This window comes from Talaromyces atroroseus (genome assembly GCF_001907595.1).
Source record: "Talaromyces atroroseus strain IBT 11181 chromosome Unknown scaffold_6, whole genome shotgun sequence".
NCBI lineage: Eukaryota > Fungi > Ascomycota > Eurotiomycetes > Eurotiales > Trichocomaceae > Talaromyces > Talaromyces atroroseus.
In genome coordinates this window covers 635,031-662,192 of record NW_017971438.1, presented here as the reverse complement: position 1 = coordinate 662,192, position 27,162 = coordinate 635,031, and the positions used below count along the sequence as shown (strand labels likewise).

At 46.5% G+C, this 27,162-nt stretch overlaps 6 protein-coding genes across 6 annotated transcripts; 4 read left to right on the top strand and 2 right to left on the bottom strand.

The window, feature by feature from the left end:
* Positions 1–2,638: 2,638 nt before the first annotated feature.
* UA08_05159 (hypothetical protein) lies at positions 2,639–6,131 on the top strand (the record flags this gene model as incomplete). Its single annotated transcript, XM_020267450.1, has 2 exons — positions 2,639–5,052; positions 5,108–6,131. The coding sequence occupies 2 exons, from the start codon at positions 2,639–2,641 to the stop codon at positions 6,129–6,131; spliced, it is 3,438 nt and encodes a 1,145-aa protein (XP_020119466.1).
* Positions 6,132–6,751: 620 nt separating this feature from the next.
* On the top strand, positions 6,752–7,886 carry UA08_05158 (hypothetical protein; the record flags this gene model as incomplete). The annotated part of the gene is made up of 4 exons (XM_020267449.1): positions 6,752–6,794; positions 6,865–6,964; positions 7,016–7,371; positions 7,429–7,886. 4 exons carry the CDS (start codon positions 6,752–6,754, stop codon positions 7,884–7,886), a joined length of 957 nt encoding a protein of 318 aa, XP_020119465.1.
* Positions 7,887–11,481: 3,595 nt separating this feature from the next.
* On the top strand, positions 11,482–14,130 carry UA08_05157 (hypothetical protein; the record flags this gene model as incomplete). The annotated part of the gene is made up of 3 exons (XM_020267448.1): positions 11,482–12,008; positions 12,085–13,543; positions 13,621–14,130. The coding sequence occupies 3 exons, from the start codon at positions 11,482–11,484 to the stop codon at positions 14,128–14,130; spliced, it is 2,496 nt and encodes an 831-aa protein (XP_020119464.1).
* Positions 14,131–14,504: 374 nt separating this feature from the next.
* UA08_05156 (40S ribosomal protein S13) lies at positions 14,505–15,454 on the bottom strand (the record flags this gene model as incomplete). The annotated part of the gene is made up of 5 exons (XM_020267447.1): positions 14,505–14,725; positions 14,983–15,015; positions 15,081–15,151; positions 15,211–15,333; positions 15,447–15,454. The coding sequence occupies 5 exons, from the start codon at positions 15,452–15,454 to the stop codon at positions 14,505–14,507; spliced, it is 456 nt and encodes a 151-aa protein (XP_020119592.1).
* Positions 15,455–20,167: 4,713 nt separating this feature from the next.
* Positions 20,168–21,166, top strand: UA08_05155 (hypothetical protein; the record flags this gene model as incomplete). Its single annotated transcript, XM_020267445.1, has 1 exon — positions 20,168–21,166. The coding sequence occupies one exon, from the start codon at positions 20,168–20,170 to the stop codon at positions 21,164–21,166; it is 999 nt and encodes a 332-aa protein (XP_020119591.1).
* Positions 21,167–24,858: 3,692 nt separating this feature from the next.
* Positions 24,859–26,814, bottom strand: UA08_05154 (hypothetical protein; the record flags this gene model as incomplete). Its single annotated transcript, XM_020267444.1, has 6 exons — positions 24,859–24,885; positions 24,946–25,157; positions 25,222–25,483; positions 25,537–26,625; positions 26,701–26,726; positions 26,787–26,814. 6 exons carry the CDS (start codon positions 26,812–26,814, stop codon positions 24,859–24,861), a joined length of 1,644 nt encoding a protein of 547 aa, XP_020119624.1.
* Between the last annotated feature and the right edge of the window lie 348 nt (positions 26,815–27,162).

Sequence of the window (27,162 nt, the reverse complement as noted above, 5' to 3'; positions counted from 1 at the left end):
AGGACCTTAGATTAAAAGTGACGTCAAAGGTCACAACTTGAACATAGTTTAGGATCTGTGGAATTTGAATCGTTCTGGGTGTTTCCGCAAGGATCAAGACCATGCGGGGCCTCTCCTTCGAGAACCGAAACTTCCATGACGTTTACCTCTAGGCTTAGTCGATTTACCAATTTCATGGCACTACTGGTTGCTAGATTGACAACTTTAATCATGCTTAACACTTTTAAGTTTTGCAATTAGGGTCATCTCTAGCCAGTCATTTCCTCGTCTGACACAATTGGTGCAGCCACAAGACTTGAACGGGGTTAGCTAGTGGCTGATAACAATTGTAGGATAATTAGCAACTCTGCATAATGCCGTAGTAAGTATATAGGTTGTGTGGCACGGTTTTTACTCTTTTTAGATCTCCCCCAACTACCGACAGCCCTTACATGGATACGATATAGTGTCTCTTTTATCCATCTGCCATGTTTTCTCTGATTTGACTTGGCGTCTCCAAGACATACTCAGTCCAGTTATCAGGTTGTAGCTAGTTACATGGAGAATGTCCAACTCATTCTCTGCTTCTTTACACAATCCAACTACTTAGGCACAAATCAAGATTCTGTCGAGCTAGATGTGTAAACTTTCCATGTGGAATGACTCAAAAACAACAAATCGGCGCTGAGTCATGTATACATGGTCTGAACACTTGCGATGACGCGTTCAAAACTTCGACGCATATGCAGCTAGATTCTCGAACATTGCAGGTGCAGTCTCCCACGTTATCACCGGGCGCTTAGAATCTTGACACTATTGGCAGATGCATAAAGACGAGAGATGAAATGGCTTATCAGCTAAGTATTTTGAAACCTCGACGATGCAAAGGAAGACTTACTTTACATAACAGGCTAGTCGTATGTATCTAATTTCTTGACATGCATGTGCAAAACGGCGAGAACTAATTTAGTTCCCTTTATGAAAGCCCTAAGCCACCCAACAGACAGGTTTTGTAGTTTCCAATGGGGGATTTTTTTTTTCTATATCTGGGACAACGTGCATCCCCCGCGAAGATGAGTAGCGCCGGGTAGTTCTCCATGTGGTTCTAATTATAGACAACAATACCGGATGTTACCCAAGTAGGTAACTACGTGCTGTAAACACTGCACATAAGCACCTAACTCAGCGGACGAGCTCTGTTACTATGTACGTCTTCGTTGATGTATCAGATGCTCTTCTATATCCTATTGTTTTTGTTTGATGCCTGGCTGAGAGTTGGAGGGTTGGTTAAAAGAGCAAATATTGACTAAATCTCAAGTGGGATATCAAGTACGATTTCGCACTCTAGATCTCGGATCAAGGGCTTATATGCTTCTCAGTAGTCATTCAACCCTTAGGCATTTATCCAAACTACATGGTGTATGCACAGCGGCAACAAATGAGGTCACTTACCGTATCCCGCGAAATACTCCAAGATCACTGCTGCAACATGCTAGTTACCTGGAAGCGATCGAGACGTGAAAGTTATATTTCGATCTAAAAAGAATTAAAACCTTACGCTTTTTTTTGGTTGTATAGACCCTTTGGGAAAGTCTGCTTTGTGACACAGAAAGATAACAAAACATATAATGAACACACAATGATCAGAAACTTGCGTCAGATCTGTACACGTCCCAACACGCCCGTACCGCCAGCAAGATGGTGCAATTACATACACGCCTGAGTCCCCATAATCTCCTGTCTGGCAAAATGCTCATCTAGTAACAAGTAGAACTTTCACTCTTCGCTATGCGCCCATACAATATATACTCAAAAGACCATAAAACGCGACTTTGACTACAAAGATGATTCATCGCCGTAATCATCCGATAATACTACAGGTTCCTAGCTCAACAGGCAGTCGCTGGTCAAGGCGAGGGCGGAGGAGTAAAACCGATATTAACTGGTAGAAATGGCCCTTTTTTGCGCTAAGGCCTCAGGCCAGATTGTAACAAGCCACTGTCTAACATAAATTTATGGATCTGAGATTTGACTTCACTCTAGACTAGTCTTCCTCCACCCCCGCCTTGTAATATCGATCCAGGTGGGCAGATCGAGAATTTCGACGGAGAGAATCATGGCAGACTTATGAAGATCTAATATTTAACTTTCTCCCACAAAGCCGGCCATGTACGCCATCTTTTCTTCCATGCTTCCATTGCGGCTCAAAAATGAATGGGTTAGGGTTTGGAAAGTATTGGAAGAATTGCTTTCAAGCTTTTGGTGCCTCAGGAAGGAGCGAATTGAACCTTTCCTTATTAGGCTAGTGCAGATATTACATATTCCAACGCTAACCTCTTTAGGTTAGTCGCTGCTCCCCGAGCTTCGAGACTCCAAGAAGTTGGATGCCGACGTCGCAGCCTCGCGTCTCGTGAAGACCCGTTGCGACAAAAGAGCCACTGCTTCAACTGACGAGACAGCTTACTTTGGGAGAAAATCTCCAGAACTTTCCAGGGATGTGCTTCGGGCAGTGCATCCTTTGATCGCGTGTCCCCCCTTGATATTTGAGTCTTCAGAGCCAGGAAACAGTAACGCAGCCCCTGGACTTCGCTCCAGCAAACAGTCACCAAGTGCGCTTGCATAACAGACGGCACGACTCTTTGAAGATCGTATTTAGATTATGGCTCCACTTCCAAGAAGACGCACATCGTCGTCTCGCTCGATGGCGCCACTGCGGAACTCACGAAATGGTAACGCAACCCCGAGCGACGGGCCTCCGCAGAAGAAGCGCAAATATATCCCTGGTGGACCTGGGGGCGGTGGCAGATTTGTGGAAATCGATGTTGTTCCTGAAAGAAAACCACCCGCTCCTGTTCAAGAACCTATCGCCCCAGTTCAGAACCATTCTTCCCCGCGTCCTCGACGAGAGACATTACCTGCTATCATTAGCACCCCGCTTCCTATTGCCACACCGCCATCTACTCGCCCTCGAAGGGAACGCACCCAAAGCCGAGGCCGTTACAGTTCCGCTACGGCTGCTGCTTTGGCACTCCAACAAGGCGATGGGTATAAGCCTCGCGAAGAACGCGGTTGGGAAGAGTTTCACCCCGATCTAGATATCGAAGCCAAGTTTGCAGTTTTTAGCGCTGAAGAAGTAGACGGCGCCAACAAACCACAGCAATCTGCTTCAAATTCTCTTTTAACAAACGGTTCACCCTTGACTCCCGACGGCTACAATGTCCCTGCTATCGCGGCGCCTACGATTCCTCAAACACCTCCCAAACGAAGGCCAGGTCGTCCTCCACGGCGTCCAGATGCAATGCTTAGTGCAATCATTACTCCAGAACAACCAAAAATTGTTCCACCTCCTGGACCAAACCCTCGCGAGCGGCTTACGCTGCCCAAGCCGAATTTCCACCTTCGAGATCCCTTCGTTCCTTTTGAGCAAAAAGGCGTTAGTCAGCAAAATTACGTTGATCGGACAATGGCTAGCGTTGGCTATCAAGAGAGTGATTTGTTTGTGCGCCATGATCGTCGACTTTTCCGTATGGCCGAAGGCGCCATTGAAGAAGATCTAGATCTAGACCCGCCTGTCACAGATGGTGATACTAATGCGGCCATTGGTTCACTGGGTGTTGGCAGGGTAGAATATGATATGGATGAGCAAGATGAAAAGTGGCTAGAAGATTACAACGCCAAACGAAGGATTGATCAGTTGGAGGCAATAAAACCAGCCATATTCGAAATCACCATGACTAAAATCGAGAAGGAATGGTATGCCCTAGAAAAGAAGATCCCGAAGCCAAACCCCAAGCCACCTCAAACACAACGCCCGCGCTCAAGCTCTGCTGCTGCTGTCAATGGCGAGCCCATCGGAGCCGGTGAAGAACAAGACAGTAAATGTGCTGTTTGCGACGATGGGGACTGTGAAAATTCCAATGCCATCGTATTCTGTGATGGATGCGATCTTGCTGTCCATCAGGAGTGTTATGGCGTTCCGTATATTCCAGAAGGCCAATGGCTCTGTCGCAAATGCCAGCTGATTGGAAGAGGGTCACCGAATTGTATTTTTTGTCCAAATACAGAAGGCGCATTCAAACAAACAAACACGTCAAAATGGTCACATTTGCTCTGTGCTATCTGGATCCCAGAGGTTGGTATTGGTAACCAGTCCCTCATGGAACCAGTCACGGACGTTGAAAAAGTACCCAAAAGCCGATGGAAGCTCCAGTGTTATATATGCAAACAGCGAATGGGTGCGTCAATTCAGTGCAGTAACAAAAACTGTTTTGTGGCCTTCCATGTCACCTGCGCAAGGCGATCTCAGCTGTATTTGAAGATGAAGACTGGCCATGGGAATTCAGCAATCATGGATTCTCACATGCTAAAAGCTTTTTGCCATAAGCATGTCCCCCCTGATTGGCGAAAGGAACATGGAACTGATATCGCATATGCTGAAGCAGTTGAATATTACAAGAATACAATGCATGGGAAAAGATGGGGCGACAGTCAAGCCGCTGCTCTCGCTCTCGGCCCGTCACAGCCGGATGGAAGCGAGGCCCCAGAAGGCCGTGGACATCAGAGTCCCAGCATACACTTGACGTTCAATGCGGGTAACAACAAACGAAAACGCACTACCCCTCAGAAACCTGCGTGGAGGCTAGCATCAGGGGCACCTGTCATTCCACAGACAGTACTGAATTCAGTCGTAGCTTCATTGCAACGTTTTTCCGTGCGCCAACGAAAACAATATGCAGAGGATGCTTGTAAGTACTGGACTTTGAAGCGGGAAGCTCGCCGGGGAGCTGCCTTGTTAAAGCGTCTCCAGCTTCAGCTGGAGACATTTTCTTCTATGGAGATGACCAGGCGTAATTTTGCTGGCATGGGTCCCATTGGCCTCTCCCGTCTTCAGCGCCGTATTGATTTTGCAGAGCGACTGTCTTCAGATGTGGAAAGAGTTCGCACACTATGCAATGATGTGAAACGACGCGAGAGCGCCAAGCTCGAAGACGCCGAAACGCTCCGTGACATCGTCGATACTGTCTACTTTCCCATACCTCCTTTATTATGGCCGATCTTCGAGAAGATTCAAGCGTGAGTGTCAAATCAGTCCGTTCATTTGATTGGCATTTTGCTAACTTGGTGCTAGTCTTGATCCCAAAGGTGTTTTTCATTCAAAACTACAAGCCGTGCGTGCCCGCTTGGAAGCACGGTTTTACACCACCGTGGCCATATTCTCGGCTGATTTAGCCCATATATTTACCACCGAGATTGGAGCGCAGCCAGCTGAAGACACAGCAGAGCTTCAGGTACAGATGAGTGGCCGAGCAACAGAGCTTTCGCTTGAACAGCGTGAGAAAAGGAAACTAGCAAAGAGAATAATAAAATCCATCCAGCCTTTTCTCGAGGATGCTATTCGCAAGGAGACCGAACTTAGTGGCTTGCCTTTCGAGAAAGAGCTCAAAGAGCTTGATGCCATATTCGAGAGCGGTATTCTGTCACGGAGAACATCTGTTGTCGAAACTGCCGACGCTTCATCTGTTCATGGTGTGGTGACGAATGGCCTACTCGAAGCCGAAGCCGACGACCATTCAAAGACCATAGAAACAGAAATGGCAGAACATATGTCAGTGACTGAAGCGAACGGAGTTACTGAAATACCAGCTAGTGATAGTAACGGTCGAAACGTAAAGGAAAATATTATCACAGCACCTTCCAGTGAACAGGCAGCGGATGAGCCGATCGGCGCTTCAGAGATCGCTGTCCAAGACACGGTCGGTGGCATGGACAGAAAGGAGGATGATGGCATCGTCTCTCAATCCGATGGTCATGCTGTTATGGCACCCACACGTGGCCCACTGACACCGCCGCTTAGCTCTCAGGGTGACCAACAACAAGGGCCACTTGCTCAGGGAGGTATACAATGGTATATGCAGCCTTTCGACCCAATTGGAACTACTATACATGAAGAACGATGGACTGGTCGTGATGTGATGCGGTGTATGAGTGAGGAACTAAGTGAACTGGATGAAGAGGAGCTAGATGGTTTGATAAGCAATGAAGAAAAAGATGGGGTAAATCAGTCGAATGGGGATTCGAATAAAGCCAATGGCGCAGCACCTGAACCCGTCAAGGTTCATCGAACACGACGGCGTTGGCGGGTGTTCAAATAGGGCGGTTACAAAAGTATCCAAGGGCTTGAATTCACAGCGTGTCGTGCTATGAGTATGAAAGGACTGATATGGCTTGGTGGAAGGAATCTTCGGCGTTATGGACGGGTTTGCTTTGATGTTTTTTGCGTATAGTATAGGTTGCTGCGATCTCTAGCGTCACTCATTAGTAGCATAGCTTAGCAACGCAATTATATCCACTTATCACTTCCCTAGGAAGGTATACAATATGCAGTCTGTTGGCCGTAGTATGAGAACAGAGCGTCTCGCTGATTGGTTGACTGTGGGTAATGATGACTCAGCAAGATGGACCAATGGCGTCAAGACTTCTGAAGGCGAGTCTTCAACGAGAGGTGAGGCGAACGGTTAGGCCTTGCTTTCCCATCACCACTCCTCCTTTTTCGTCTGCATTCTGCTCAATCTCCCAGAAGTTGGATCTGTCACTTGCACATAGCTTTGGAAAGCTTCAGTTTTGTCAGCGAGATCTCATTTGTTGACAGCTTTTGCTTGTCTCCCGACAGACGCCGCCAAGACTAGGCCTTAGCGCGAGTTCTTTTCACAGCGATCTCGACCAGCTCCTTCTTCTCTTCTTTATCAATTACTCCATCCAACTCATCACCAAAATGTCAGCCATGGAGTACGAAAACGAGAACGGTCGCTATGACGGTGAGTCTCCAGACTCGTATCCACATATTACCGGCTTCATCACCAGTTTGACTAATCACTCGCTGCCTAGACGACCGTCGCTATGATCGCGACCGTAGCGCTTCTCCTCGAGGAGATTCACGCGTCGACCGTGATCGCAGCCTGTCTCCAAATGGCCGTGAAGATGATAGGTAAGGATACTCAGTGGCTTCAGAAAGCGCCGCGAAATTAACGATGGACAGAGTACCAGCAGGTGACTCTAGGAAGAGCTTGCCTGAAAACGATGATGAAGGGGCTGTCAACCCCGGCTCCAACCTATTCGTCACCGGAATTCACCCTCGTCTTACCGAAGCAGACATCTCCCGACTGTTTGAAAAATACGGCGACGTAGAGAGCTGTTCTATTATGCTTGATCCTCACACCAAAGAGTCACGTGGATTCGGCTTCGTGAAGATGGTTACAGCTGAACAAGCAGATGCCGCCAAGGAAGGTTTGCAAGGTGAAGTCATCGATGGACTCACTCTCAGTATCGAGAAAGCTCGTCGTAGCCGTCCCCGTACACCTACACCGGGCAAATACTTTGGCCCACCTAAACGAGGTAAGCTGACTAATTTTTCAAATTTCGGACATTATTGACGAATTCCTTTCGATTCAGAATTCGGACGCCGTGGTCCTCCTCGTGGAGGCCGTGATCGCTATGATGACCGTCGTGGCTATGGCGGTGGTTCTCGTCGCTATGATGACTACCGATATGGTCGTTACGATTCTTATGGCCGTCGAGGTGGTGATTACCGCGATGACTACGGATACCGTGGAGGTGGTGGACGTGACTACGGTCGAGACTATGGTCGCCGTGATGACTACCGCGATGATCATGGTTATCGTGGTGGTGCCGGTGCTGGCGGTAGCGGTGATCGTTATGCTTCTCGTGAGGAACGCTATCCTCGTGGAGAAGATCGCCGTGGTGGTGGTGAGGACCGCCGTGGCGGCTACTATGACCGTGATGCAAACCCTCCCAGCTATGACCAGGCTCCTCCACGTGAAAGCCGCGATCCCTACAACGGCGGTGGTCGGTCTTATGAAGGCCGCGGAGACGAGAGATACACTAGGTAGGTGGTTCGCAAGGCCCTGTAAACGGCACTTGATCTGGACTTGACAGACGAGCCTGGAATGGTTTGTTTTGGCTCTCACCCTTTTCTTTCTCGAGTTTCAATTCTTCTTTGTATTCCTCGGTATTTTCATTTTGTTTCGTGCTGGGTCCAGGCGCGAAGGGTTACGGTCAGCACACGCCTTAAATTATCCATGTTTCATCATCTCTGTGCGTTGGAGAACCTCCAAAAGGAAAGTAACGGCTTTGGCACGTCTACCGTGTTTCGCGAAAACATCGCCAGGCATCTTTCACCATCGACCTGTATCAACTATTACACAGTCTTGTCGTCAGTTTGAGCTCCGCCATGATGTTTTTATTTACTTGTTCTACTCTCAAGGTTACGGCATGTTTGGCGACGGGAGAGGGGAAACAAAAAAGTCAGCTTTCTTAAAAATACTGCGTTGTAATTTGACCGTGGTCGTCCTGGACAGCACTGCTACGTTGCAACTTTCCGGTACGATCCTAAATCGATAGCCAGCTTATGTGCGCCGTATTCGAAACTTTTTTTACACGTAACGACTGGATCATTTGCAACTTCGCAGAAAGAAAGAGACAGCTCGAGTTCTTGCCTTATATCACTTAGATTTGCACCAAGTCACAATCTCGCCATCCCCATTACAATCACGATATATTTCTATATCAACCTGACCTCGCTCTGGATTTCTTGTGCGGCATTTTATCTCACCCTGCTCGTCTTTAGTGGTTCTGACAACAGCGACGTATTGCCGCCAAATTTTGCGTTACTTTCTATCTCCAGCCGATGCAGCTGTCAATATACGTCTAGGTAGGTCAGGTTCCAAGGAGTTCAGTTGCTAACGTTGATCGTAGGATAAGCGGCTTGCCCATATTCACCTGTCGAAATACTATTGATCCTGGTAGATTTAAACTCCTCCCTCTTCCCAGTCGCAATATAAGATACTTTGACCTCGATGAAGATCCTTTTCTATTTCAATTCAGTTTGAATTTCTGTAATCGTTATCCCTAGCTGCTTACATCTAGGCAAAAACAAGACATACACTGTATATGTTGTCATTCTCAACGCGTAGAATATTTCTATCACCGGTAACCGGCCTGGGGAAAGGTATAAAAGTTTGTTGCAAAAATACTCCTTATGTTATTGAACCTCGATGCACCCTTAAAACCCAACGAATAACAGCCAAAGCTCCGAGTTATGGTATGATACACTTGTTGCGCCGTACTCCATAGATGCAATTGTTCCAAGTTGAGAAACGCCGAAAAGGCGTTCATTTCTCGACCTAATGACCAATATCCTGATCCTGCTCAATTTCATTACTCTTCTGAATGAGGAATTCCCCAAGGACTTTCAATGGCTTCGACGGTCTTGTGATGGAGCACGAACAAGTCAGTCAAATTGAATCAATGAATGGACGAGGAGCGTCGAGATTTAAATTCATACTGTTCCCTTGCAATGTTCTTCATTCCTTCTAGTAGATAGGGTACGATCTTCTCATTCAAGTATATTCGCGCAGGTGCGCCGCCCGCCGCCTTGGGAAGAACGCTATCGAGCCCTGCTCCTTGATGTCCTGCTGTTGTTCCGGGAATCGTTGCGTTTTGGCTTTCGGCATGGTTGCCGATGGGGGTTGTGCTGGAGCTCATGGCTACTTTGCTATGCTCAATACACGCGAGGCGAGGCGGCGGATCGTTGCAGTGTGAGCTGCATATTGAAGGTTCAGTAGTATCAGTACAGTACGCCGTGAAAAAAAAAAAAAAAAGATTGGGCTGAGGGATGTGGATGGCAGCGCAGCTAGACATACGACTCAAATATGACTTAAAGTAATAAGGCGAATAAATACTTTGATTCAAGCTAAGCGAGTACTATTTCAATGCTTGAAGCAGAGCAACTTAACGGTGACGCGGGTGTCCGAAGAAGAGCTCGGGATCGACTAACTGCAAAGGGACTAGTTGGTATCCAGGGGTCGATATCGAAATATCGATAGATCACTTTAACAAGACACACAGAAATGTGTCATACAGACCCTTTTCCCTGCAACTATCCCACTTCTCTTCTACAGGGAATGCTCGTTGAAGTCAAAAGAACTTAGTGCCAAGGAAAAAGTAGAATCTCTGAACCTTTCTACCGTCAATATAATATTTGGCAAGGCCTTCATGGCTCTTTTCCTGGAATATGGAAGATAATTGTGACTCGCCTGTGGCTAGTTCATTGGAGCCATCGTAGAACTCCTCTAGTGACCACATCAAGCACGGAGAAATGAAGACCTCGGCAATGGACACTGTTTGGATGCATTACCGGTCGATGATCCCGACGGTATCGAAGGACTCATTAACCAGAATGTGATCACCTTTTTCGTCAGGGTGCTTAAGGGAGAATTGTCCAGATCGTGAATTCTCCTAGAGATCACCAATAATTCCCCAGGAGAAATCGATAGATGAAGAGAGGTGTCCACTGGAAAAGGGCATCAATCTCACTACTGGCAATCATTGCAAGGTGAACTCAAGTATAGCCTTTGACCCATCTAGCGATGAAGAGAACGGTCCCCGTGGACCACTTCCTACTTTGAACGTTGATCGACGTGCGAAACCCTTAATGTCTATTGCATATCCCGCTAAGAAGATAAGTAATCCCAATTTTTCGAAGACGTGGTTCCTCAATTTCGAGAAGAATGTCAGTTACCTAGCTGTTGCATCACCTTCTTTCTCTGCTTAGAAGTCGCCTCTTTCCAACCTAGGGGCTTTCCTTTCAATTTTTCCATTAAAATATAGCTCGCTCCAATTACGTTTGTAGAATCGAATTCGCATGCCCTGTGAAGACTTTGGGTTTCGGGATATGAGTATGCTCTTGAAGATAGCTCATAGGGTAGATTCGCTTTGAATAATCCAGTCTCAGACTTCCTGTAGTGGTGATGGGGTCTTGGCTAGGCAAAATCTCGCTAGCCATTAAACATCGTCTTCAACGGTTATCTCGGCATGGCAATTCTGATCATCCATTAGGGCTGTCAGGTTCTTGGCGAGGAAACTCCACGGTGCAAGATATGCCTCCCCTAATGATGGATGCGTGAGCACACAAATTAGAAGGATCTATCCGACGGCATAAGTCGTCTATACAACGAGCCTTTGTCACTTCATATTGAGCACAACAGGTTTCCCAGTCTTCCTAGATTCAATGCCATAAAAAGAGTTTCCGCAGCTTATCATGACCATGGGATTTGTGATGGGTTTTTGGCGATGTCTGCGACAGCAGGGATGTCTATCACACAGCAAGCTGTCTCCTGCAATTCGTGCAGCTGGTTTCTCACAATTTGTGAAGGCCCATGAGTTGAATTAAAATACTATTGTTGTCATTAATCGATGCATGCGCATGTGTCTTTTCAATATCAACATGTTATTGAAATATTTGATTGGCATCAAAAACATGGAATCAATATGAACCGTGGTTGCAGTTGAACACGTGAGACGTGTCGCCCAGACCCGTAGCAGCGGCCAGACCTCCAAAGTTCTTCACTCCACGACCCACTACGATTTCATTTGGTACGTTCATATCCTCGACATGATCGGAAACTGTCAGTCATCGAGTAGGAGATGTCTTCTCTTTTAGACTTCTTCGAGACTCGTCGTCCCACTGCAAAGCGGCGAAAACTTTCGCCTGAGGACTCGGGATCGTCAACACCGTCTAGAAGCGCAGATCTGGATGTCTCTGATGGATTGCACGTTAACCTGAATTTCCCAGTCTATCCAAGAAAGGCGATCGATGCATCCGATAGTGGAAATATTCCAATCGGCAACGAATATGCTGAATATGCTGACGTTCCTAGAGGCAGTCAGACAGACTTAGAAGTGTCTCTCCCGCCAGTCAAGACAGACCAGGATGCGATTGAAGAATACGAGAAGTCCAAGGCTGTTGAAGCTGGAGGCGGAGAAGAGGAAAATCTTCCACTGCAACAAAGGCTTGGAGAGATGCAATGGCGCAAGGGGAAGAGTTCAATATATGTGGACGCGTTCAACCTCGCGCTGGAAACGGTGCTGGAAGAAGAGGCTCATCTATTTGATAAAGCAGAGTTGGGCGTCTTTCGTATATGGAATTCTTTGACTTATGAGGCGCAATATCTGTTAGTTATTCTCCGCTACCCTAGAGAACATTTTAGAGCGAAAAGGAAAGAGAAAATTAATTCTACATTCACCAAGATATGTACGACTTTTTCTCCGCAAAACAGCCGCCTGGCATCGCATAAATCGACTAGGATACTACCAGGAGATTGTCGATATGGACCAGGCTGTGGCAGACCTTCGAGAGGTCCATGCTCTTCCATCATCAACGTCGCTTTCCGGAGGTATTACGTTAACCGACCCCGAAGTCCCTGAAGACACCAACTTTCTAGGCGATTCCTTCAGGTTTGCAGAGGGGATTGATGAAATAACCACGTTAGAAGAAGCCTCTTCCTTACTTCTATTCGATGAGCTCAAAGAAATGGCCAAAGAAGCCAAAGTTCAGGGGAAGAATAAGAAGGAGCTCCTAGCAGCACTCCTTCAAACGAGCCAGACTCAAAGCAGTCTAAGGTGGAAAGAAGAAACGTTCAGCAACCGAGACTGCCATTTTCTCAAAAAGATTTTGGGATATACAGGTGACTGCATCAGGCTCGCTCCTGCGCCATTAAAACTGTTCGAACGGGTCCACCTGGTCTTTTACCGCTCGACTGAGTGGACAGAGAAATCTCTTACCACAATTATCCTAGCAAAGGTCTCGCGGAAGAACTTTCCTGATTATGTCGTCTCGCGATCTACAGTAATCTTTCCGTCTCGAGCATATTTGATTGAGTTCGAAACAGCTTTAAGAACACAGTTCCAGATCGACAATATATTGGAATTCAATGGAACACCAACAGTGCAACGTCTAGAGACAATCAAAGACCTAAGCGAAAAGATCTACCCCAGATGGAGATTTCTATCGGAACAAGAACAGCAAAAGGAAAACAATATTTATAGTAGTGGCGAAGGTGCTTACCTACGTCGCTTTTCGCCGGCTTGGGTGTATACGAGAATCATACACAAAGGCCTTTATCCTCTTGGTCGATTCAAAGAACATAAGCGTGAACATGAGATACTGACCGAACTCCTTAATCAAAAGCTCTTTCACACTGCACGACGCGGCGCTTGGTATCAAAGGAAAGCTCTGTTGGAGGAACACTATCTCTGGGCCTTGATGCCAAATGGCGGCAGAAGCGAAGAAGCACAGAAGAAATATTGGAAGAGAATCTCGCTGGAGACTTGTGAAGCCGGACTTCAAGATCCAGATTGTCATGTCATCTATCATTATGATCTTCAAAAAAGAATTATCAAGCTTGAAAAATCGCTAAAGGTGGTGAAGCGAGAGCAGCACGACTTTGGACACGTTCTTCTTGTCAAACCCCAAGAAAGAACCATAGAGGGCATCCGCGTTGAGAAAGAAGACTTGCTAAATAAACCCGATTCAATCAAGCCCGGTAGTGACATACAAATATCATCAACGCGGAGGGGACTCCCTACTGTTTGGATCGACGAACGAGAAGGTGGCGAAGAATGCAGAGTCGAAAATATGTGTCTCAGCTGGTATCGAGCAAATGGATGGAAGGGTTATCACTCTGAAGGAGGGATTGTCCGGACACTTGTGCGTTATTTCTACACCTGCCTCCCACCGTATGTCAACTCTAAAAGAGGATTCGGTTAATTATTTAATTCCTGCAGTTCGGCTATCTTTTCTATGATATTTTATTCACCTACGTTCCCAATGTCTTCCAGACGCCATTTCAAACTTGTCCGTTGGACCTCCATACAGATGCTTTCTACCCGGCTCGCGCTTCAGAAATCAACCACCGACTTGTCCAGCTTGCTAACGGCGAGGCCGAGAAAATTATTCGTAGCGTCCACGAGAGCGAATTCCCTAAACAGACCTGTATCGTTGGCGTTGATTGGACATTCGCAATTGACGACCTCGTTGAGATTGTTCAATGTTTCAAAGGTTCGGCGTTGGGAACTGTGTGCAAAGTTATGGCACAAGAATATCAGCAGCGGGGAGGTGGGATCCCCGACCTTTTCCTCTGGAGTCCAGAGAAGAAGGAGGTCATGTTCGCTGAGGTCAAGTCAGAGAACGATCGGTTAAGTGATACACAGAGATTGTGGATACATGTTTTGGCGGGTGCCGGGGTTGCGGTCGAGTTGTGTAATGCCGTGGCAAAGGAGGTTAGATATACATGACCGTTTCACATGGTAGATTTAGATATAGGCTGTAAGATCTGAGGGGCGTCGTGAAAATTAAGCGTTGTCAATCAGCTCCAGGCCACGCCTATCTACAAGAATGATCCAATGAGTTAAGGCCATAAAAACTTTTTAAATTCTCCGACCCAGGAATGGGCTGTCTGGCTACATAGAAATCATAAACTTCATTGTCTCCAACAGAGAATTCGGCGAATCCCGAATACTCAGTTATAAACTGCTTGCCCCTTATTTCCATAAGATACGAATCCATCGGTCCGAGGAGGGTATGGCTTTGGGAAGAAAGCCCGAATGTGCATCTTTTCGGGACTCAGACGGTACCCCAAAATAACACAGAGAGATACGGTCCATTTTCTTTAAGCAACCAGGGTGCTGGCAGTGGCGCTCTCGTATCTCCAGGTAGGAGGGAGGACACCGACGGTCTTGTAGTAGCGGGACAGACGGTGGATACGGGACTCGATGAGAATGAGGCGGAACTTGCCATCCTTGTCCTTGCGGTTGCGCTCAAGGTGCTTGCGGACGGAGACAGCCTTCTTGATGAGGAAGTAGAGATCCTCAGGAATCTCAGGAGCGAGGCCTACAAAAGTCACTCCGTCAGCCATAAATTTGACCAAGCAGAGGCAGATATATTCTTTTGCACATGGCACAGAACATTGACAGTCGGAATGTCAGAGCACGGAGAGTAGAAGCCAGAATATTGTGATTCTTTCAACAAGAAAACCTTCTTTTGAAACCAGCAAGACTGCCGATAGCTTGACTCTCCGGCTCGTTCGATTCCATTTCTCAATCTACGGGGGTATGATAACGAGGGAAGGGAAACGCGGGATTTCGTACCGTTCGACTTCAAGATACGGAGGATCTTGTTACCTATTGAACAGAGCAGTCAGTCTTCGTCTCAAATGTTACCATGTCCAGTTAATAGTTAAACTTACCAGTGACGTTGCGGACCTGGGCAATACCATGGCTGTCTCGGAGGACAACACCAATCTGACTGGGGGTGGCACTATATCGAGATGTTAGTTCACATTTACCTTTCAAGGTATCTTGACGGAAGTCACTTACCCCTTCTTGGCAAGCTTGCAGATCTGGTCAGTGACCTGGTCTGGGGTGGTCTTGAGCCAGGCAGGAGGAGTCCTGGAGTAAGGAATGGCCGAAGAGGCGATACCCTTTCCCTTGGAGTGAAGACTAGAAAGCGTTAGAAATTGAAGGATGCGTTCATAGCCATGAAGACTCTAATGCTGGCGGGAGCATTGTAGAAAGAATATCGAAGATAATAGTGATGATGATGATATACATACCGACCCATTTTGAATGTTAGTTTGTGCCGGAAAAACTTGTCTGAGGCGTTGGGCGATTGTCGACTGCGGAATAAAAAGTCGCAAAAATTATCGCGAAGCTTCCTGCTTTTGGTGTTGAATTACAGTAGAGTGTGGATCATGTGACCACCTTGTCTTGGCTCGCTAATGGAACTTTGTTTTTCCCGGATGTCGGTCCCACTCGTGTTTGCACTTCGTCCGACTTGAATTTTTTCCTTATTTCTTCTTCTCAACACTCAGAGGGCACTCGAGCTTGGCGAGTTGCAGTATATTATGTGATTGAATATGGCAGAATCAGCACTCTGACACTCCGCGTCTTATTATTATCCGAGATCCTGCAGAAGGACGAATGTCATTGCATAACGAAACTGGTACGTATTTTGCTCTGTTCACCTTCAACACGAGTATTCTGATGATACACTCCATTACATTTTATTTTTCTGGTACCTCTTGTGTCAGAGGTGCATTGGCTTCTGGCCGGTGTGCCTCGATGATCGAAACGGACTTCTGATTTTACTTCTCACTCGATTGTTTATTCCTTTTCATTTGGTGCAGTGAGCGTTTTACTGACTTGCTTTGAAGATGTTACAGGATTACTATAGAACACAGGTGTCGATATACGGCCGAGTAACTGTTCGGTGCGTTGTTTCGTTAGAGTTATACAGCATAGTGGAATATGAAGCCTTGCGTTCGGTATATTCTTTCGTATGACCTACAAATATTTTGTAATTGGTAATCTGCCGGCTGAGTTCAGCGTACTGGATGCTTCTCGCATCGAGCTTGCTTGTTTATATAAATGAAAAGGCCGGTTACAGCGTACTCCTAGCATGTGCATTGCGTACAATACCGACTTTTTATTAGAGTGTAGAAAAAGAACTTATCTAGTACCTGAGACCGTGAAGTATTCGAAATTCGAAATTCGTCTTGCATGTCGCTGCAGCCAGCTTCGTGATAGTGTCTCGGTGAATCTTCCCTGTAGCGTTCTCCCCTTCCGTCTTTTGCCTAGTTAGGTGCATATCCTCGTTAGTCAAATCGTGGACCGACACAATAGAATATTATCCAGTAACTTCATATTGTCCGTTCATGGAAAATCCAAATCTTCGGCGGTGGTGCAGTCCGTGACACCTCGGATTCACTCGGACTTGGACAAGATATCAAACAATCACGCTATTGGATTGGTAGGAAGCAAAGCAAGATGATTCTTTCGTATCTCGCTGATAATTGCTGAGGAATATTTCCTCGGAGAATGACTCAAAGGGATCTCCGTTCTTCACTATCTGACTCTGTACCGCTAGTTATTGGTTAAGAGAGTAACCACCGGCGCCACGAGCAATTTCTGGGTAAAATCTAGACGATCAGATCACCGCTTCCTCGCGGTTTTCCATATCTTGATAGCTAGCCTCTTTTGATGTGTGGGTTATTAGCGCTCGCGCCTAGGTTGACATACACCAATACACTTCATGATCAAGGAGGCGTTGTTGAGCGCGGCTACGATTGGATAGTATGCTGAACAGACGCCGCAGCCAAGGAGACTGGGAGTCATCCACTCACGGCGGAGGATTTTTTGTATTCAGCTGGCGCTGTCTCTTTTGATCAACAAAATCCTTTGTGTTGACATATTCCAAGAAGTTAGCATTCTTATTGGTGAATGGCTAAATCGTAGTGCACCTTGAATCGACGAATAGCGATGCGGGATCCTCGAATCGCATTTTTATTTGAAGTATCAATATTACATCTGGAAAATAACATTTTATGAAAATGAAATACAAAAACTCGATTGTAAAATTCGATGTAAATAATGTATATGTGTCTATATAACAAAGTAAGTCATACAAGACGTTTTGGCCTGTCAGTGCACTTAAGCACGGCAGTCTGCCGTGTGCCCTTGGGTTACTAACGACCACATGGAAGAAAATTTGTATAACTCTTTGTATCCCTAGTTTTGGTTTCATAAGAGGCATACACGTCGAGTGTTATCTTTCACAATGCCACATGAACGTTGCCTTCCTAGGTAGGTAGTAGGGCTTTATCGTAGCAAAGTGCTGCGCCAATCCGACGACAAACGTCGGCAGATAAAGTAGTTTCGCGGTGTTGCATTGATGAGATTAGTTTTTCTTTTATGACGAATTTCATAATATGTATTTAACGAAGTTTTTTATAATGTTTATACTACTCTGATGAGATCAACGAGATCTGTTTCCGTGGAACGGGTACGGGCCGAACGAGTTAAATCCTAAAAGAGGAATTCTTAACTTAACACGTTGGATGACTGATCTTGGGGCTTTGTTCGTCCCAAAGAAATCAGGATAGGAGTTTTGTTTCAGAATCCTGTGAGAAGTAAGAGAAGGAAGGGAAAACAAGTCACAGGGACTAGGCAAAATGTCAAGCACATGGCGTCGCACCGGCGACGTTCCATCGCTCCGAACTGTTTACCACCATGGATATAAAACGACTGCTTCATACTAACAGAGCCATTGCCATTACAGACATACTCCGCCGGTGCGGAAGTAATAAGTGGCAGGGAATTTTATGCAGCGTATGCGGCTGCGGCACAGCAAGTTACCATTGCGTAAGTCAGCTAGTAGTTATGGACTGGGTAGCTACAAGCATGAAAAAGCGCACATACAAATAATCCTGGAAGAAACGCCTGAGCTTGAGGAGGTTAGTCCTTTCCCACTTTTTATCCTGCCTGTTGTTTAATCCCAGCCTTTATAGCCGTTGACGTTCAGAATTTTCATGGCACTTTCCAGCCTTGCGCCAGTCCAGCCGCAGACTACTTGAAATACGGGGAAGTTGTGTACAAAGTTTAATAAAGTGAACCACAATTCCTACTTGGTACGGAGTGTTAATGAGAATTAGGCAGAAAATCAGGTGGGTATAACTATAACTCAGGGCAAAAACTAGCCGTCCGATGTAAATTTTAATCAACAATCCATAATCCAAGGATCAATTACCTGCCTAAGTAGGACTAGGGATATGCATATATGCAGGGTTTACAACAATAGAGCCTAGGCTACGTAGGTATATGTCACAGAGAGAATGAAAGGTGATGGGTGTGCAGGACAGCCGTCTGTTTTTCAAGATTAGTTTTCAGCATCCATGTCTATCTCATCATTGTTATTGCGTCTTGTATGGACTACGGAGAGACCGTATTCGTAATGCGTACGCCGTCTAGTATGAAACCGTTTTATTGGCCAGTGTACTCGGTGGGGCGGGTTGCGGCAGAGGCCCGTTCGCGCACGAGAGTCGTAAGTAACGGCGTAATTAACGATGTACCGTAACGTGACTTACAGGTATTGCGGTATGGCAACGTAGTACGTACCCGTGCCGCACTTTTCCCGCCGGCGCCTATTGGCGAGAGCCTTTTTGCCCTAAGCTCCCCGCTTATCAGGTACCGCTGCAAAAGAGAGGGTCAGACAGGGTTTATTTTCGCTCTCTTACAGCCCAGACTCAGGAAATCACTAATCAGTGTTAGTTATACATATTACATACACAAATCAAAATACTAGTTACGGATATACCATGGCTTCTCCCCTCAGCCCCTCAGGGGACCTTGTCCGTCTGTCCAATGATCCATGCTCTACAGCCCTGGGAAAAAGCACCAACCACACCGATGCGAATCGAGCCCTCGATCCATGGTCGCTGCATGTAGATTGGAGTGTACGGCGAAGTTAAAACACCCGTGTGGATCCGGGCTCCAGACTGTGGCCATTCTGTGCCGGCCTACCAGTTGTCCCCAGTCCTTGCGCGTTGACCTGGTTCAGTTCCTTTGCAGGAAGGGATTGGCAACTATATAATACTTTTTCCCCGCGCGCCGTCGACTGCGCTTTCTTTTTTCTTTTTGTTCCCGCCAATTGCATCATTGTCGCGCGAAGAGACAGCCTCTCTTTTGGAGCTGACGGCCATTCTTTGACTGCCTGGATGCAGTCTTTCCTCAATCCTCGAACATGAGGCAGTCTCTCGTTTCTAGCATCAGCACTGTTAATTCATAAAGCGGAGTCAACTGCCGTCCAAGGATGACGACCTCGTCTAAAACGGGCTTATGCCCAGCACCATTCTTGCAAGCGAGTCTCTTTTCGAATTCATCCGGATGTGAGCCACTTGCCTGAACCTGTTATTGTTGTTGTTTCCCTCGGTATAGTGTGCTAATCATGAACCACCATACGCAGTTATTGACGGCCGATTCTGTGATACCCTCGAGGGCATTTCGTGTTGCTTACCATGTCCGTTGACAGATTGGAGATATCCTGATGGTGAGTCATGATCAGCTTCGGCTCGGAAGACTTGAACATATATCATATGGGGGAATCTGTGTTGGGCCATGGCTGATACGAGCCTCACCAGGGGTGGAATCTGAAACGAAGGCAGTGGAGTGGCTTGCTGTAGCCTTGTTGCCGTTGACTGCCTTCCTACTGATCAGCTGGGGAGTCCTCCCCGTCAAATTCACCAACCGTAACTACATCACGGTCTGCTTCACCTTGGCTGTTGTATGTATGCAGATAGCGCTTATTATTCCATTGGGTACAAAACCACAACAATGTTATGATGCAATCACTCCGAATGACATGCATACCAGTTGGTCGTGTGCATTCACGGGGGCTATATTGTTGTTCGGCGGTATCGCTACCGTCACATGGAGTCTCCTTCGCACAATCGCTCTTCATCTTCAGGTCTGTTGGGAGGTTGTAATCGGACCGGCGTTCATGTGGGCATCATTCGCCGCAGGGCTTGCGGTGCCTGTGCTTATCCTGACCGTGATGCTGGTCTTTACAGGCGTTTCGTACCGGTTCGGAGACGTATGCCATATCAACAGTAACGACAGCTACGATTACTGGATTCCAGTGTTGGTATTTGGTGGACTCGGGCTTATTTTACAATTTGTGACTATGGCCTACTGCATTCACGTTTACATTCGCGCACTTTTCAATCCATCTGACCCGACAAACACCACCAGCTCGGGTCTTCCATCCTACTCATCCAGTGTCCGTACAGTGACAGCCCGCCAGGCCTACAAGCGCGTAAAACGAGTTATCAAACTACAATGGCGGTCGATGGCCCTTGTGTTGGTCATTCTTGCCAATGTCATCTATTTCGCCGTAGTCTTCCTGGAGCTCGACAGCGCAATGGCACCAACTGCCAGTAACCTCGATAAAGCCGAGCCGTGGCTGAAATGTTTGGCGGAATTTCAAGATCCCAAAAAATGTACGTCGCAAGCGTCTGCCGTTGGTCTTCCCGAGGCCGCGTTGGACGCAGCATTGGTGTTGCTCTGCCTAGCTGGCTTTTGGAATTTCATCTTTACCATACGCTGGACAATGATTCGAGGCTGGCTTGACTTCTGGCAAGGACTGTTTGTCAAAAACGTGGAGTTTGTGTCAGTAGATGCACGATCTCGCTTTGCAGACAATCGCGATTATGAGATGCTCAGCCGTCAGAAAGCTTTGAAGACGCCTGAGCCGGCACAGTATGAGGTACGAACACCCAGCCCGGCATACTTCAATGGATACGAAGACGACAGTGCCGATGGGAAAGACATCGAAATCCATAATCATTCCCGGCAGGCCAGTTATACCCGGCCTGCAATAAACTTCTCCTCGCCACGTCCTCAGGCGTCACAGAGAACTCCTACCTATACATGGGATGCCACTAGCACTTTTGCGCGGTCAAATTCCCAAATCAGTCATCATAATCATGTATCCAAATAAATTTATTTACACACTCTTTCTCACTCACGCTCGCTGTATTCTCTTATCTACTCACTTCTGTACACTGAACATGTTCGTTTAACATCCTATTCCAGCATGGCGTTGCCGGCCGGTGTTATGTTGTACTACTATATCACGATTTCGTTTTTCCTAACTATGGTTTTGGTTTATATGAGCGGCCGCCGGCTAAGGGCGCCGAACGCACATATTGGCAGAACTCCGATACTAGATTTATTCTTGAACTTAAGTGGGAAACATGATACGCAAGTAAGGTCCTTTTCTAGTCAAAACTCCGTTGGAAAAGAATTAGGGCATGGATTTTCAAGGTTTTGATCACGCACAAAACTATGGTACCTAGGTAAGTTAGGGTTTCGTGCCTTGGCCCGAAAAAATGGAGCAAATGCCTAAAGTTAAAAGCAAAAGCCAAAGCTCGTTCCATGGTCTTTTCAGAACTCAATTAGTTGACTAAACTATAGGAGAACCGTGAACAATAGTCCGTATAATAGTCCGTATTGTGGATATAGTTACGTAGGCTAGCACTTTGCAGAACGTAGATGGACATATTTCATCTACGAACTTCCAGGGTTCAGCAGGGTGCAGCACTGCAAGCATATGTCACTTCGCTTGCTAGTAATTCTATATACCTAGGTACTTAGTGGACCAAGCAAAGTATATCACGAAAACGCCGCCTGGGACATGCCGATCTTTCTTTTTGGGCCATGCCCCTTTCCTGCCGAGAACGTGATCGATAACGTATTAAATAATAAACTACTCCGCATGTATGTATATCTATGTATATATTCGCTTACTCATTCCCCAATCAGAGTGACTATCGGCGTTTGCTTTATTCGCCGTTTACTAGCTTTGGCCTACGTAGGCACAGTGTATTTGGTAGTTGCTACATAGTTGCGAGAAAGATCAATATCCATAAAGGTCTCTGCAATTAGAAATCTAGGTGAGTCTTCCTCATTAGATTATCCTAGACATGATTCATGCAAAGTAACCAACAAGGACTTTGAGTATGTACGATGCAGTTGGGAGTTTGCTAGTTCACTTACACGGATTGATTTATAAAGGAATTTTGTATATGATTGGTCGGCTACAGCAAAGTGCGGAGTAAGTCCACGCTAGTCTTATTATGGCTAATTGAAGCAAAATTCTCCATGCCAATTGGACGATAATCCCAACCCTCGTTTATTCCCAAGATTGGGTTAAGCTGTTAAAAACTTAAATATTTGCCTTTGCTTGGACTGCTCCGGAGGGAATTTCACCGTAATCGTCCTAGCACGAGCGTCAATGCAGGGGTCATACATGCTGCATATGTATGTAGTCCATTCCGGTTCCTGAAGGACCGGCAAATTTCAACGTGGCTGGGCCGAGTGTGGAAATGCAAACTTGGCGCAGCATTGAATGAATAGGATAGAATCACATTGTACGGAGTCCCCCGTGTAACGCGTGATGTACGACTTGGGCTATATCAACCACGCACTAAGTCAGTCTTCCGTACTCTGTGCTTTTACTTTTACTATTTTAGTGACCTTCTGGAACAGCGATAGAAAGGAATGTAGATTAGCCTGGGTCTAAGCAGTGCCACCGCATCTTTTGTACTCCGTTGATTCTAAGGTGGCGTTGTTAGCAACAGCCTGCCGACATAACGGAGTCCTCCGTGTATGTCGTGATATGCAGAGTAGCTAGGAGAAATTCAGATGGATAAGCTGCATTAGCCTCACTAGCGGCGGGGTCTGGTGGAGTTCTCGAGGCCTTAATTCCCGGCTTTATTGGACGACAACCCAATCCTGCGCCAAGCGGAAGACCTTGAAACGGCCTTGTGTCTCAACTAGGACTAGCGGGCCAGGGGGAACACGGGCCTTGCCATGCCGAAGACCCACTGGTAACCGTTTGTTCTCGTATTGTACTGACGGCCGTATGGTAGGTAATCTAGCAATGTGAGAACCAGATCGATCTTTTTCAGTAACCTCCCCACGCATTTACAAAGTAATTGCCTATTCTGATCTAATATCCGACAATATTTGAAGTAGCGATCGGCAGTAGTCAGATATCCATTCATTGGTCATATTTTCAAAAGAGCGAAGCAAGGCTTGCCGGATGGCACATATCGGACGGGCAAAGAGCAGTGTAAACAACTAATACGTACCCTACAGGCAAGTAGATTCATTAGTTCTGTCTCAATTGAATGTCCGCATCCCTCGTGTGTCAAGGATGTAAAGCCTCCAGGTTACATCGTCATCCAAACTGTACCACGGCATCTACTATCGCGTAACTACGCTCCTTATCTATATTATCTGAACGTAGTTCGACTGGATGATACGTCTAACGTGACATATCCACTCTGTATCCACCATCAGAATCCTACAGAACCCACGTGTGTATCAGGGTGAAACAAATCTGAGGGGAAAAGCCACAATGTGTACGTAACTACCAGTTACGTACTATCTTTCGTAGGAAGAATTTCGAAGGATCGATATACTATTTCCGATTTGAGGTACCTAGGACACTTTTGTGATTTGTGGTCTTTGTTTTCTAATAATAGGAAGTATCCTGCGCAGGCATCCATAGGCAAGAAAAAAAAAGCGCCGAACAAAGACAAGTTCGTGTACGCTTTTATACAACTATCATTTTGCACAAGACCGTAAGACCACGGGTTTTAATAACTAGGCAATTCCAAGGTTGCATACCTTGGTATCTTGTCACCGCGCGTTCGTTGCACAACATGATCAATTTGATATAGGGATGATACCTACTACCTAGGTACCAGATGTGTGCAGTACAACCTATATGGCTTATCCGCATTTAGAATGTATACCTATGTAGCCACCTTGATCCATTGGTTAGATAACTATATCCTGCCGTATACTCAGGTAATACACCACATCCGAAGACATCCCATAAAATACTAGTATCATATTTCTTCTTAACTTTGGATAAGGCAACATGAATTGGTTGCATGGGCAAGGTAATCCTCCCAACGTCTGTAAACATCGGATTTGAACTGTCGAATGGATTGCCTTATACCACATAGGCAGCAGCAGTATCATAGAAATTTAATCGAAATCACTCTCAATGATTTGGATAATAAATCTTCTGTTTATTGATTTAGTTCTGGCCGAGGAGATAGAAACTATTAACATCTGACCTTGGCTGGGTTGGTCTAAACTTACCTGTCTCCAGACTTCCCGACTGAAGATCATGGTATAACTTGCACAAATAGAGATTGATCAATAATATTTTCCCCACTCAAGTATGGCCACCATAACTCACAATGCCAGGCAATGAAAACATCAAAAGCGGGTAGAAGGAAAAAAATAGCTATGGTACATAACACCACTCGGCTGAATCTCAATTAGACCACACGATTGTTTATTGAAAACAGAACAATAAGATTCTCCATCCCAAAATTGCCAGCTAGTGTCCTTTGAAAACAGAAGACAATGGAAACCTGGGTGCCTCCATCCGTGGTAATACATTATAACAGCAAGACAGAAGTACTTGATAGAGCCAAAAGAAAGGAAACTTCTTATCAAGAAATGGAAATACAGTGCAGCGTAGTGAATATACGCGCACCTGGTATGGATCTGAGATTTGAGCTCCCATGTCCTGTAACCGCACGACTCTGAAGCATCCCATAACAGCTGTCGATTACTTGATGTATTGGGCTGATGCATCGATATGCATTACCAAGCATCTACTTCGAAACTCTCCTGTTGCATTGTCAGCACAAATCACCAGATCAAATATCAACATGGACAACACCGACTCACCTCTGGAAAATAGGTCGTAACAACTGTACGATCAGAGAATTTTCGTCCCGCAAGCGCTTTCAAGGCGCGGTTCGCCGATTCAACGCTGTCGAACTTGACAAATATCTTGCCCACACCTGCCGACTGTCGACTGCCGCTAGTTGGTCGCGGAATCTTGAGGTCGAGGATTTGACCGTATTTACTACACTCATCTTGCACATCTTCAAGAATCTCTGTAGCACATATTAGTATACTCACATATATCATATAGATGAGTAACGAGAGTTTGCCACATACCTTCGTAATCGTCGTTGTTTATCAGTTCGTCGGCAGTCACCATGTTGAGCAATTGAAGAACGCGACTGGTTTCGAGATCTGCAGATGTGGTCTTCGCAAACATGGACATCGCATTGACGCCCATGTCAAGGCCAGCTGCTTGGGTGGCTCCAATACTAGCATGTGTGACTTTCAGGTGTTTGTCACCCAACTCCATGCCATTCAGACTTTCCACAGCAATAGCAGTTGCTGCAGCATCGGCATATTCGCAGAATGCAATACCCTGAGTGAACATTAGTATTTAACTGACATTCATCAATCCCACATATGACTTACCCTAGATTCTTCTGTTCCACTATCCTTCAACAACACAAAAGCCTTGAGCTCTCCAATCGACTTCAGGAGCATGGTTACAGGCTCTTCGGGAATATACAACGGAATATTCGTCACGCATAATTTGTGTGGGGAATCAGGAACTTGGTTTGAAATTACGCCTTCTTGGTAATGCTGATCTTCGGGGTGAGATGGGACAATGTAGTCTTTAGGACGTCGAAGCTCGAGACCCTTGGGCCCACCGTTGGAAGTGCCTGCTGCTTCGTGTTCTTCCATCGTGATGCCATCAAAAGCAAGTGCCACGGTAGCCTCATCAGGGCCCCTGAACTCCAAGAGCGCGAAAGAACGATCCTTCGAGATCTGAGCTGACAAGCAGGGGTCGATTCCTTGAATAACATTGAGTCCGTTGAGTTGCAAATTGAAGAATGAGGCGAGAGCGGCATCGGTTATGTTTGGAGGAATATTATGAGCGAATAAACGTTTGGCTTGTCTTGAATTGGCAGGCCTGAGCGCAGCATTGTCGGTAGATGTTGCTGAAGGTTGATTCATGAAAGCTTGAAGACGGGTTGGGTCGACTGCCTGCTGGCGAGGGGCACCTGGAAGTGGGAACATGCCTGACAGCTTTGCTTGCTCAGAAGTGACATTATCGTATCCCGGAGGTTTGATGTCCCACTGTGTGAGACGACGTTTCCGCTCCAATATAGACACAACATCCGTCAAATCAGGAGTAGGCTCCTTCTTTCTTGGTGGAGACGTGCTACGCCGTCGTTCTCGTTCCCTGTCTCTTCCCTCACGTTCTCTACGGCGTGGCCGCTCCTCAAAAAGATCCCCTCGATCGCCCCGTTCCCGTCGTGACGGCCGTTCTTCATAATCATGGCGTCGACGATCACCCCGGTCTCTATCCCACTCTCGATCATCTCTCCGACTCGACGAATACCGATCTTCGCGTTCTCTAGCCCTGTAGTCGCGACTTGATGAGTACGAATCCGCTTCTGGTTCCCGTCGCGAACCTCGACCAGAACCATAATGTGGAGATCGCGAGCGTCGCCGTTCGCCTCTGTCACGATCCCCGCGATCCCTCCGCTCGTCTCTCTATTTAAGAGAATAATCAGCAACATGAACGACTAAAGGGCGCTCGATGAATAAATGAATCGGCAGAGCTCTTACAAAATAATCCCTTGATCGACCAGAGTCTGCAAGTATACGCATCAGCTATCTGCCAATTTCTGAGTTTCGCGCGCGCGTAGCCTTACCTTTGGAAGAATATGTGTCGCCGTTCATTTTGGCTTCAATTCGGCGTGGCGAGATCGACAAAGAGAGCTTGACACCAAAAACGACCCGAAAATACCACTAAGCCCAATGAATAAGATAACCAGAGAAAAATAGTGTATAAGTAGTTATAGCTCCTTTGAGAGAAGCAGAAGAACGGTGGCTGGATGCTGCTCTTCCCTGCAAATCTTTTTGTCTGGCACGGCTGGGCAGGCGGTCCCGACAAATTCTAAGTTGAGCTTCGAGACTGCGCCTAGCGCGGGACTTGCCGCGTCGCGCCTATCCCGCCTATCGGAGCTCGGCTTGAAGAGCTTCCAGATCGGTTACTGAAGTGAACTTGTCGTTAAAGAGCTCCTCATC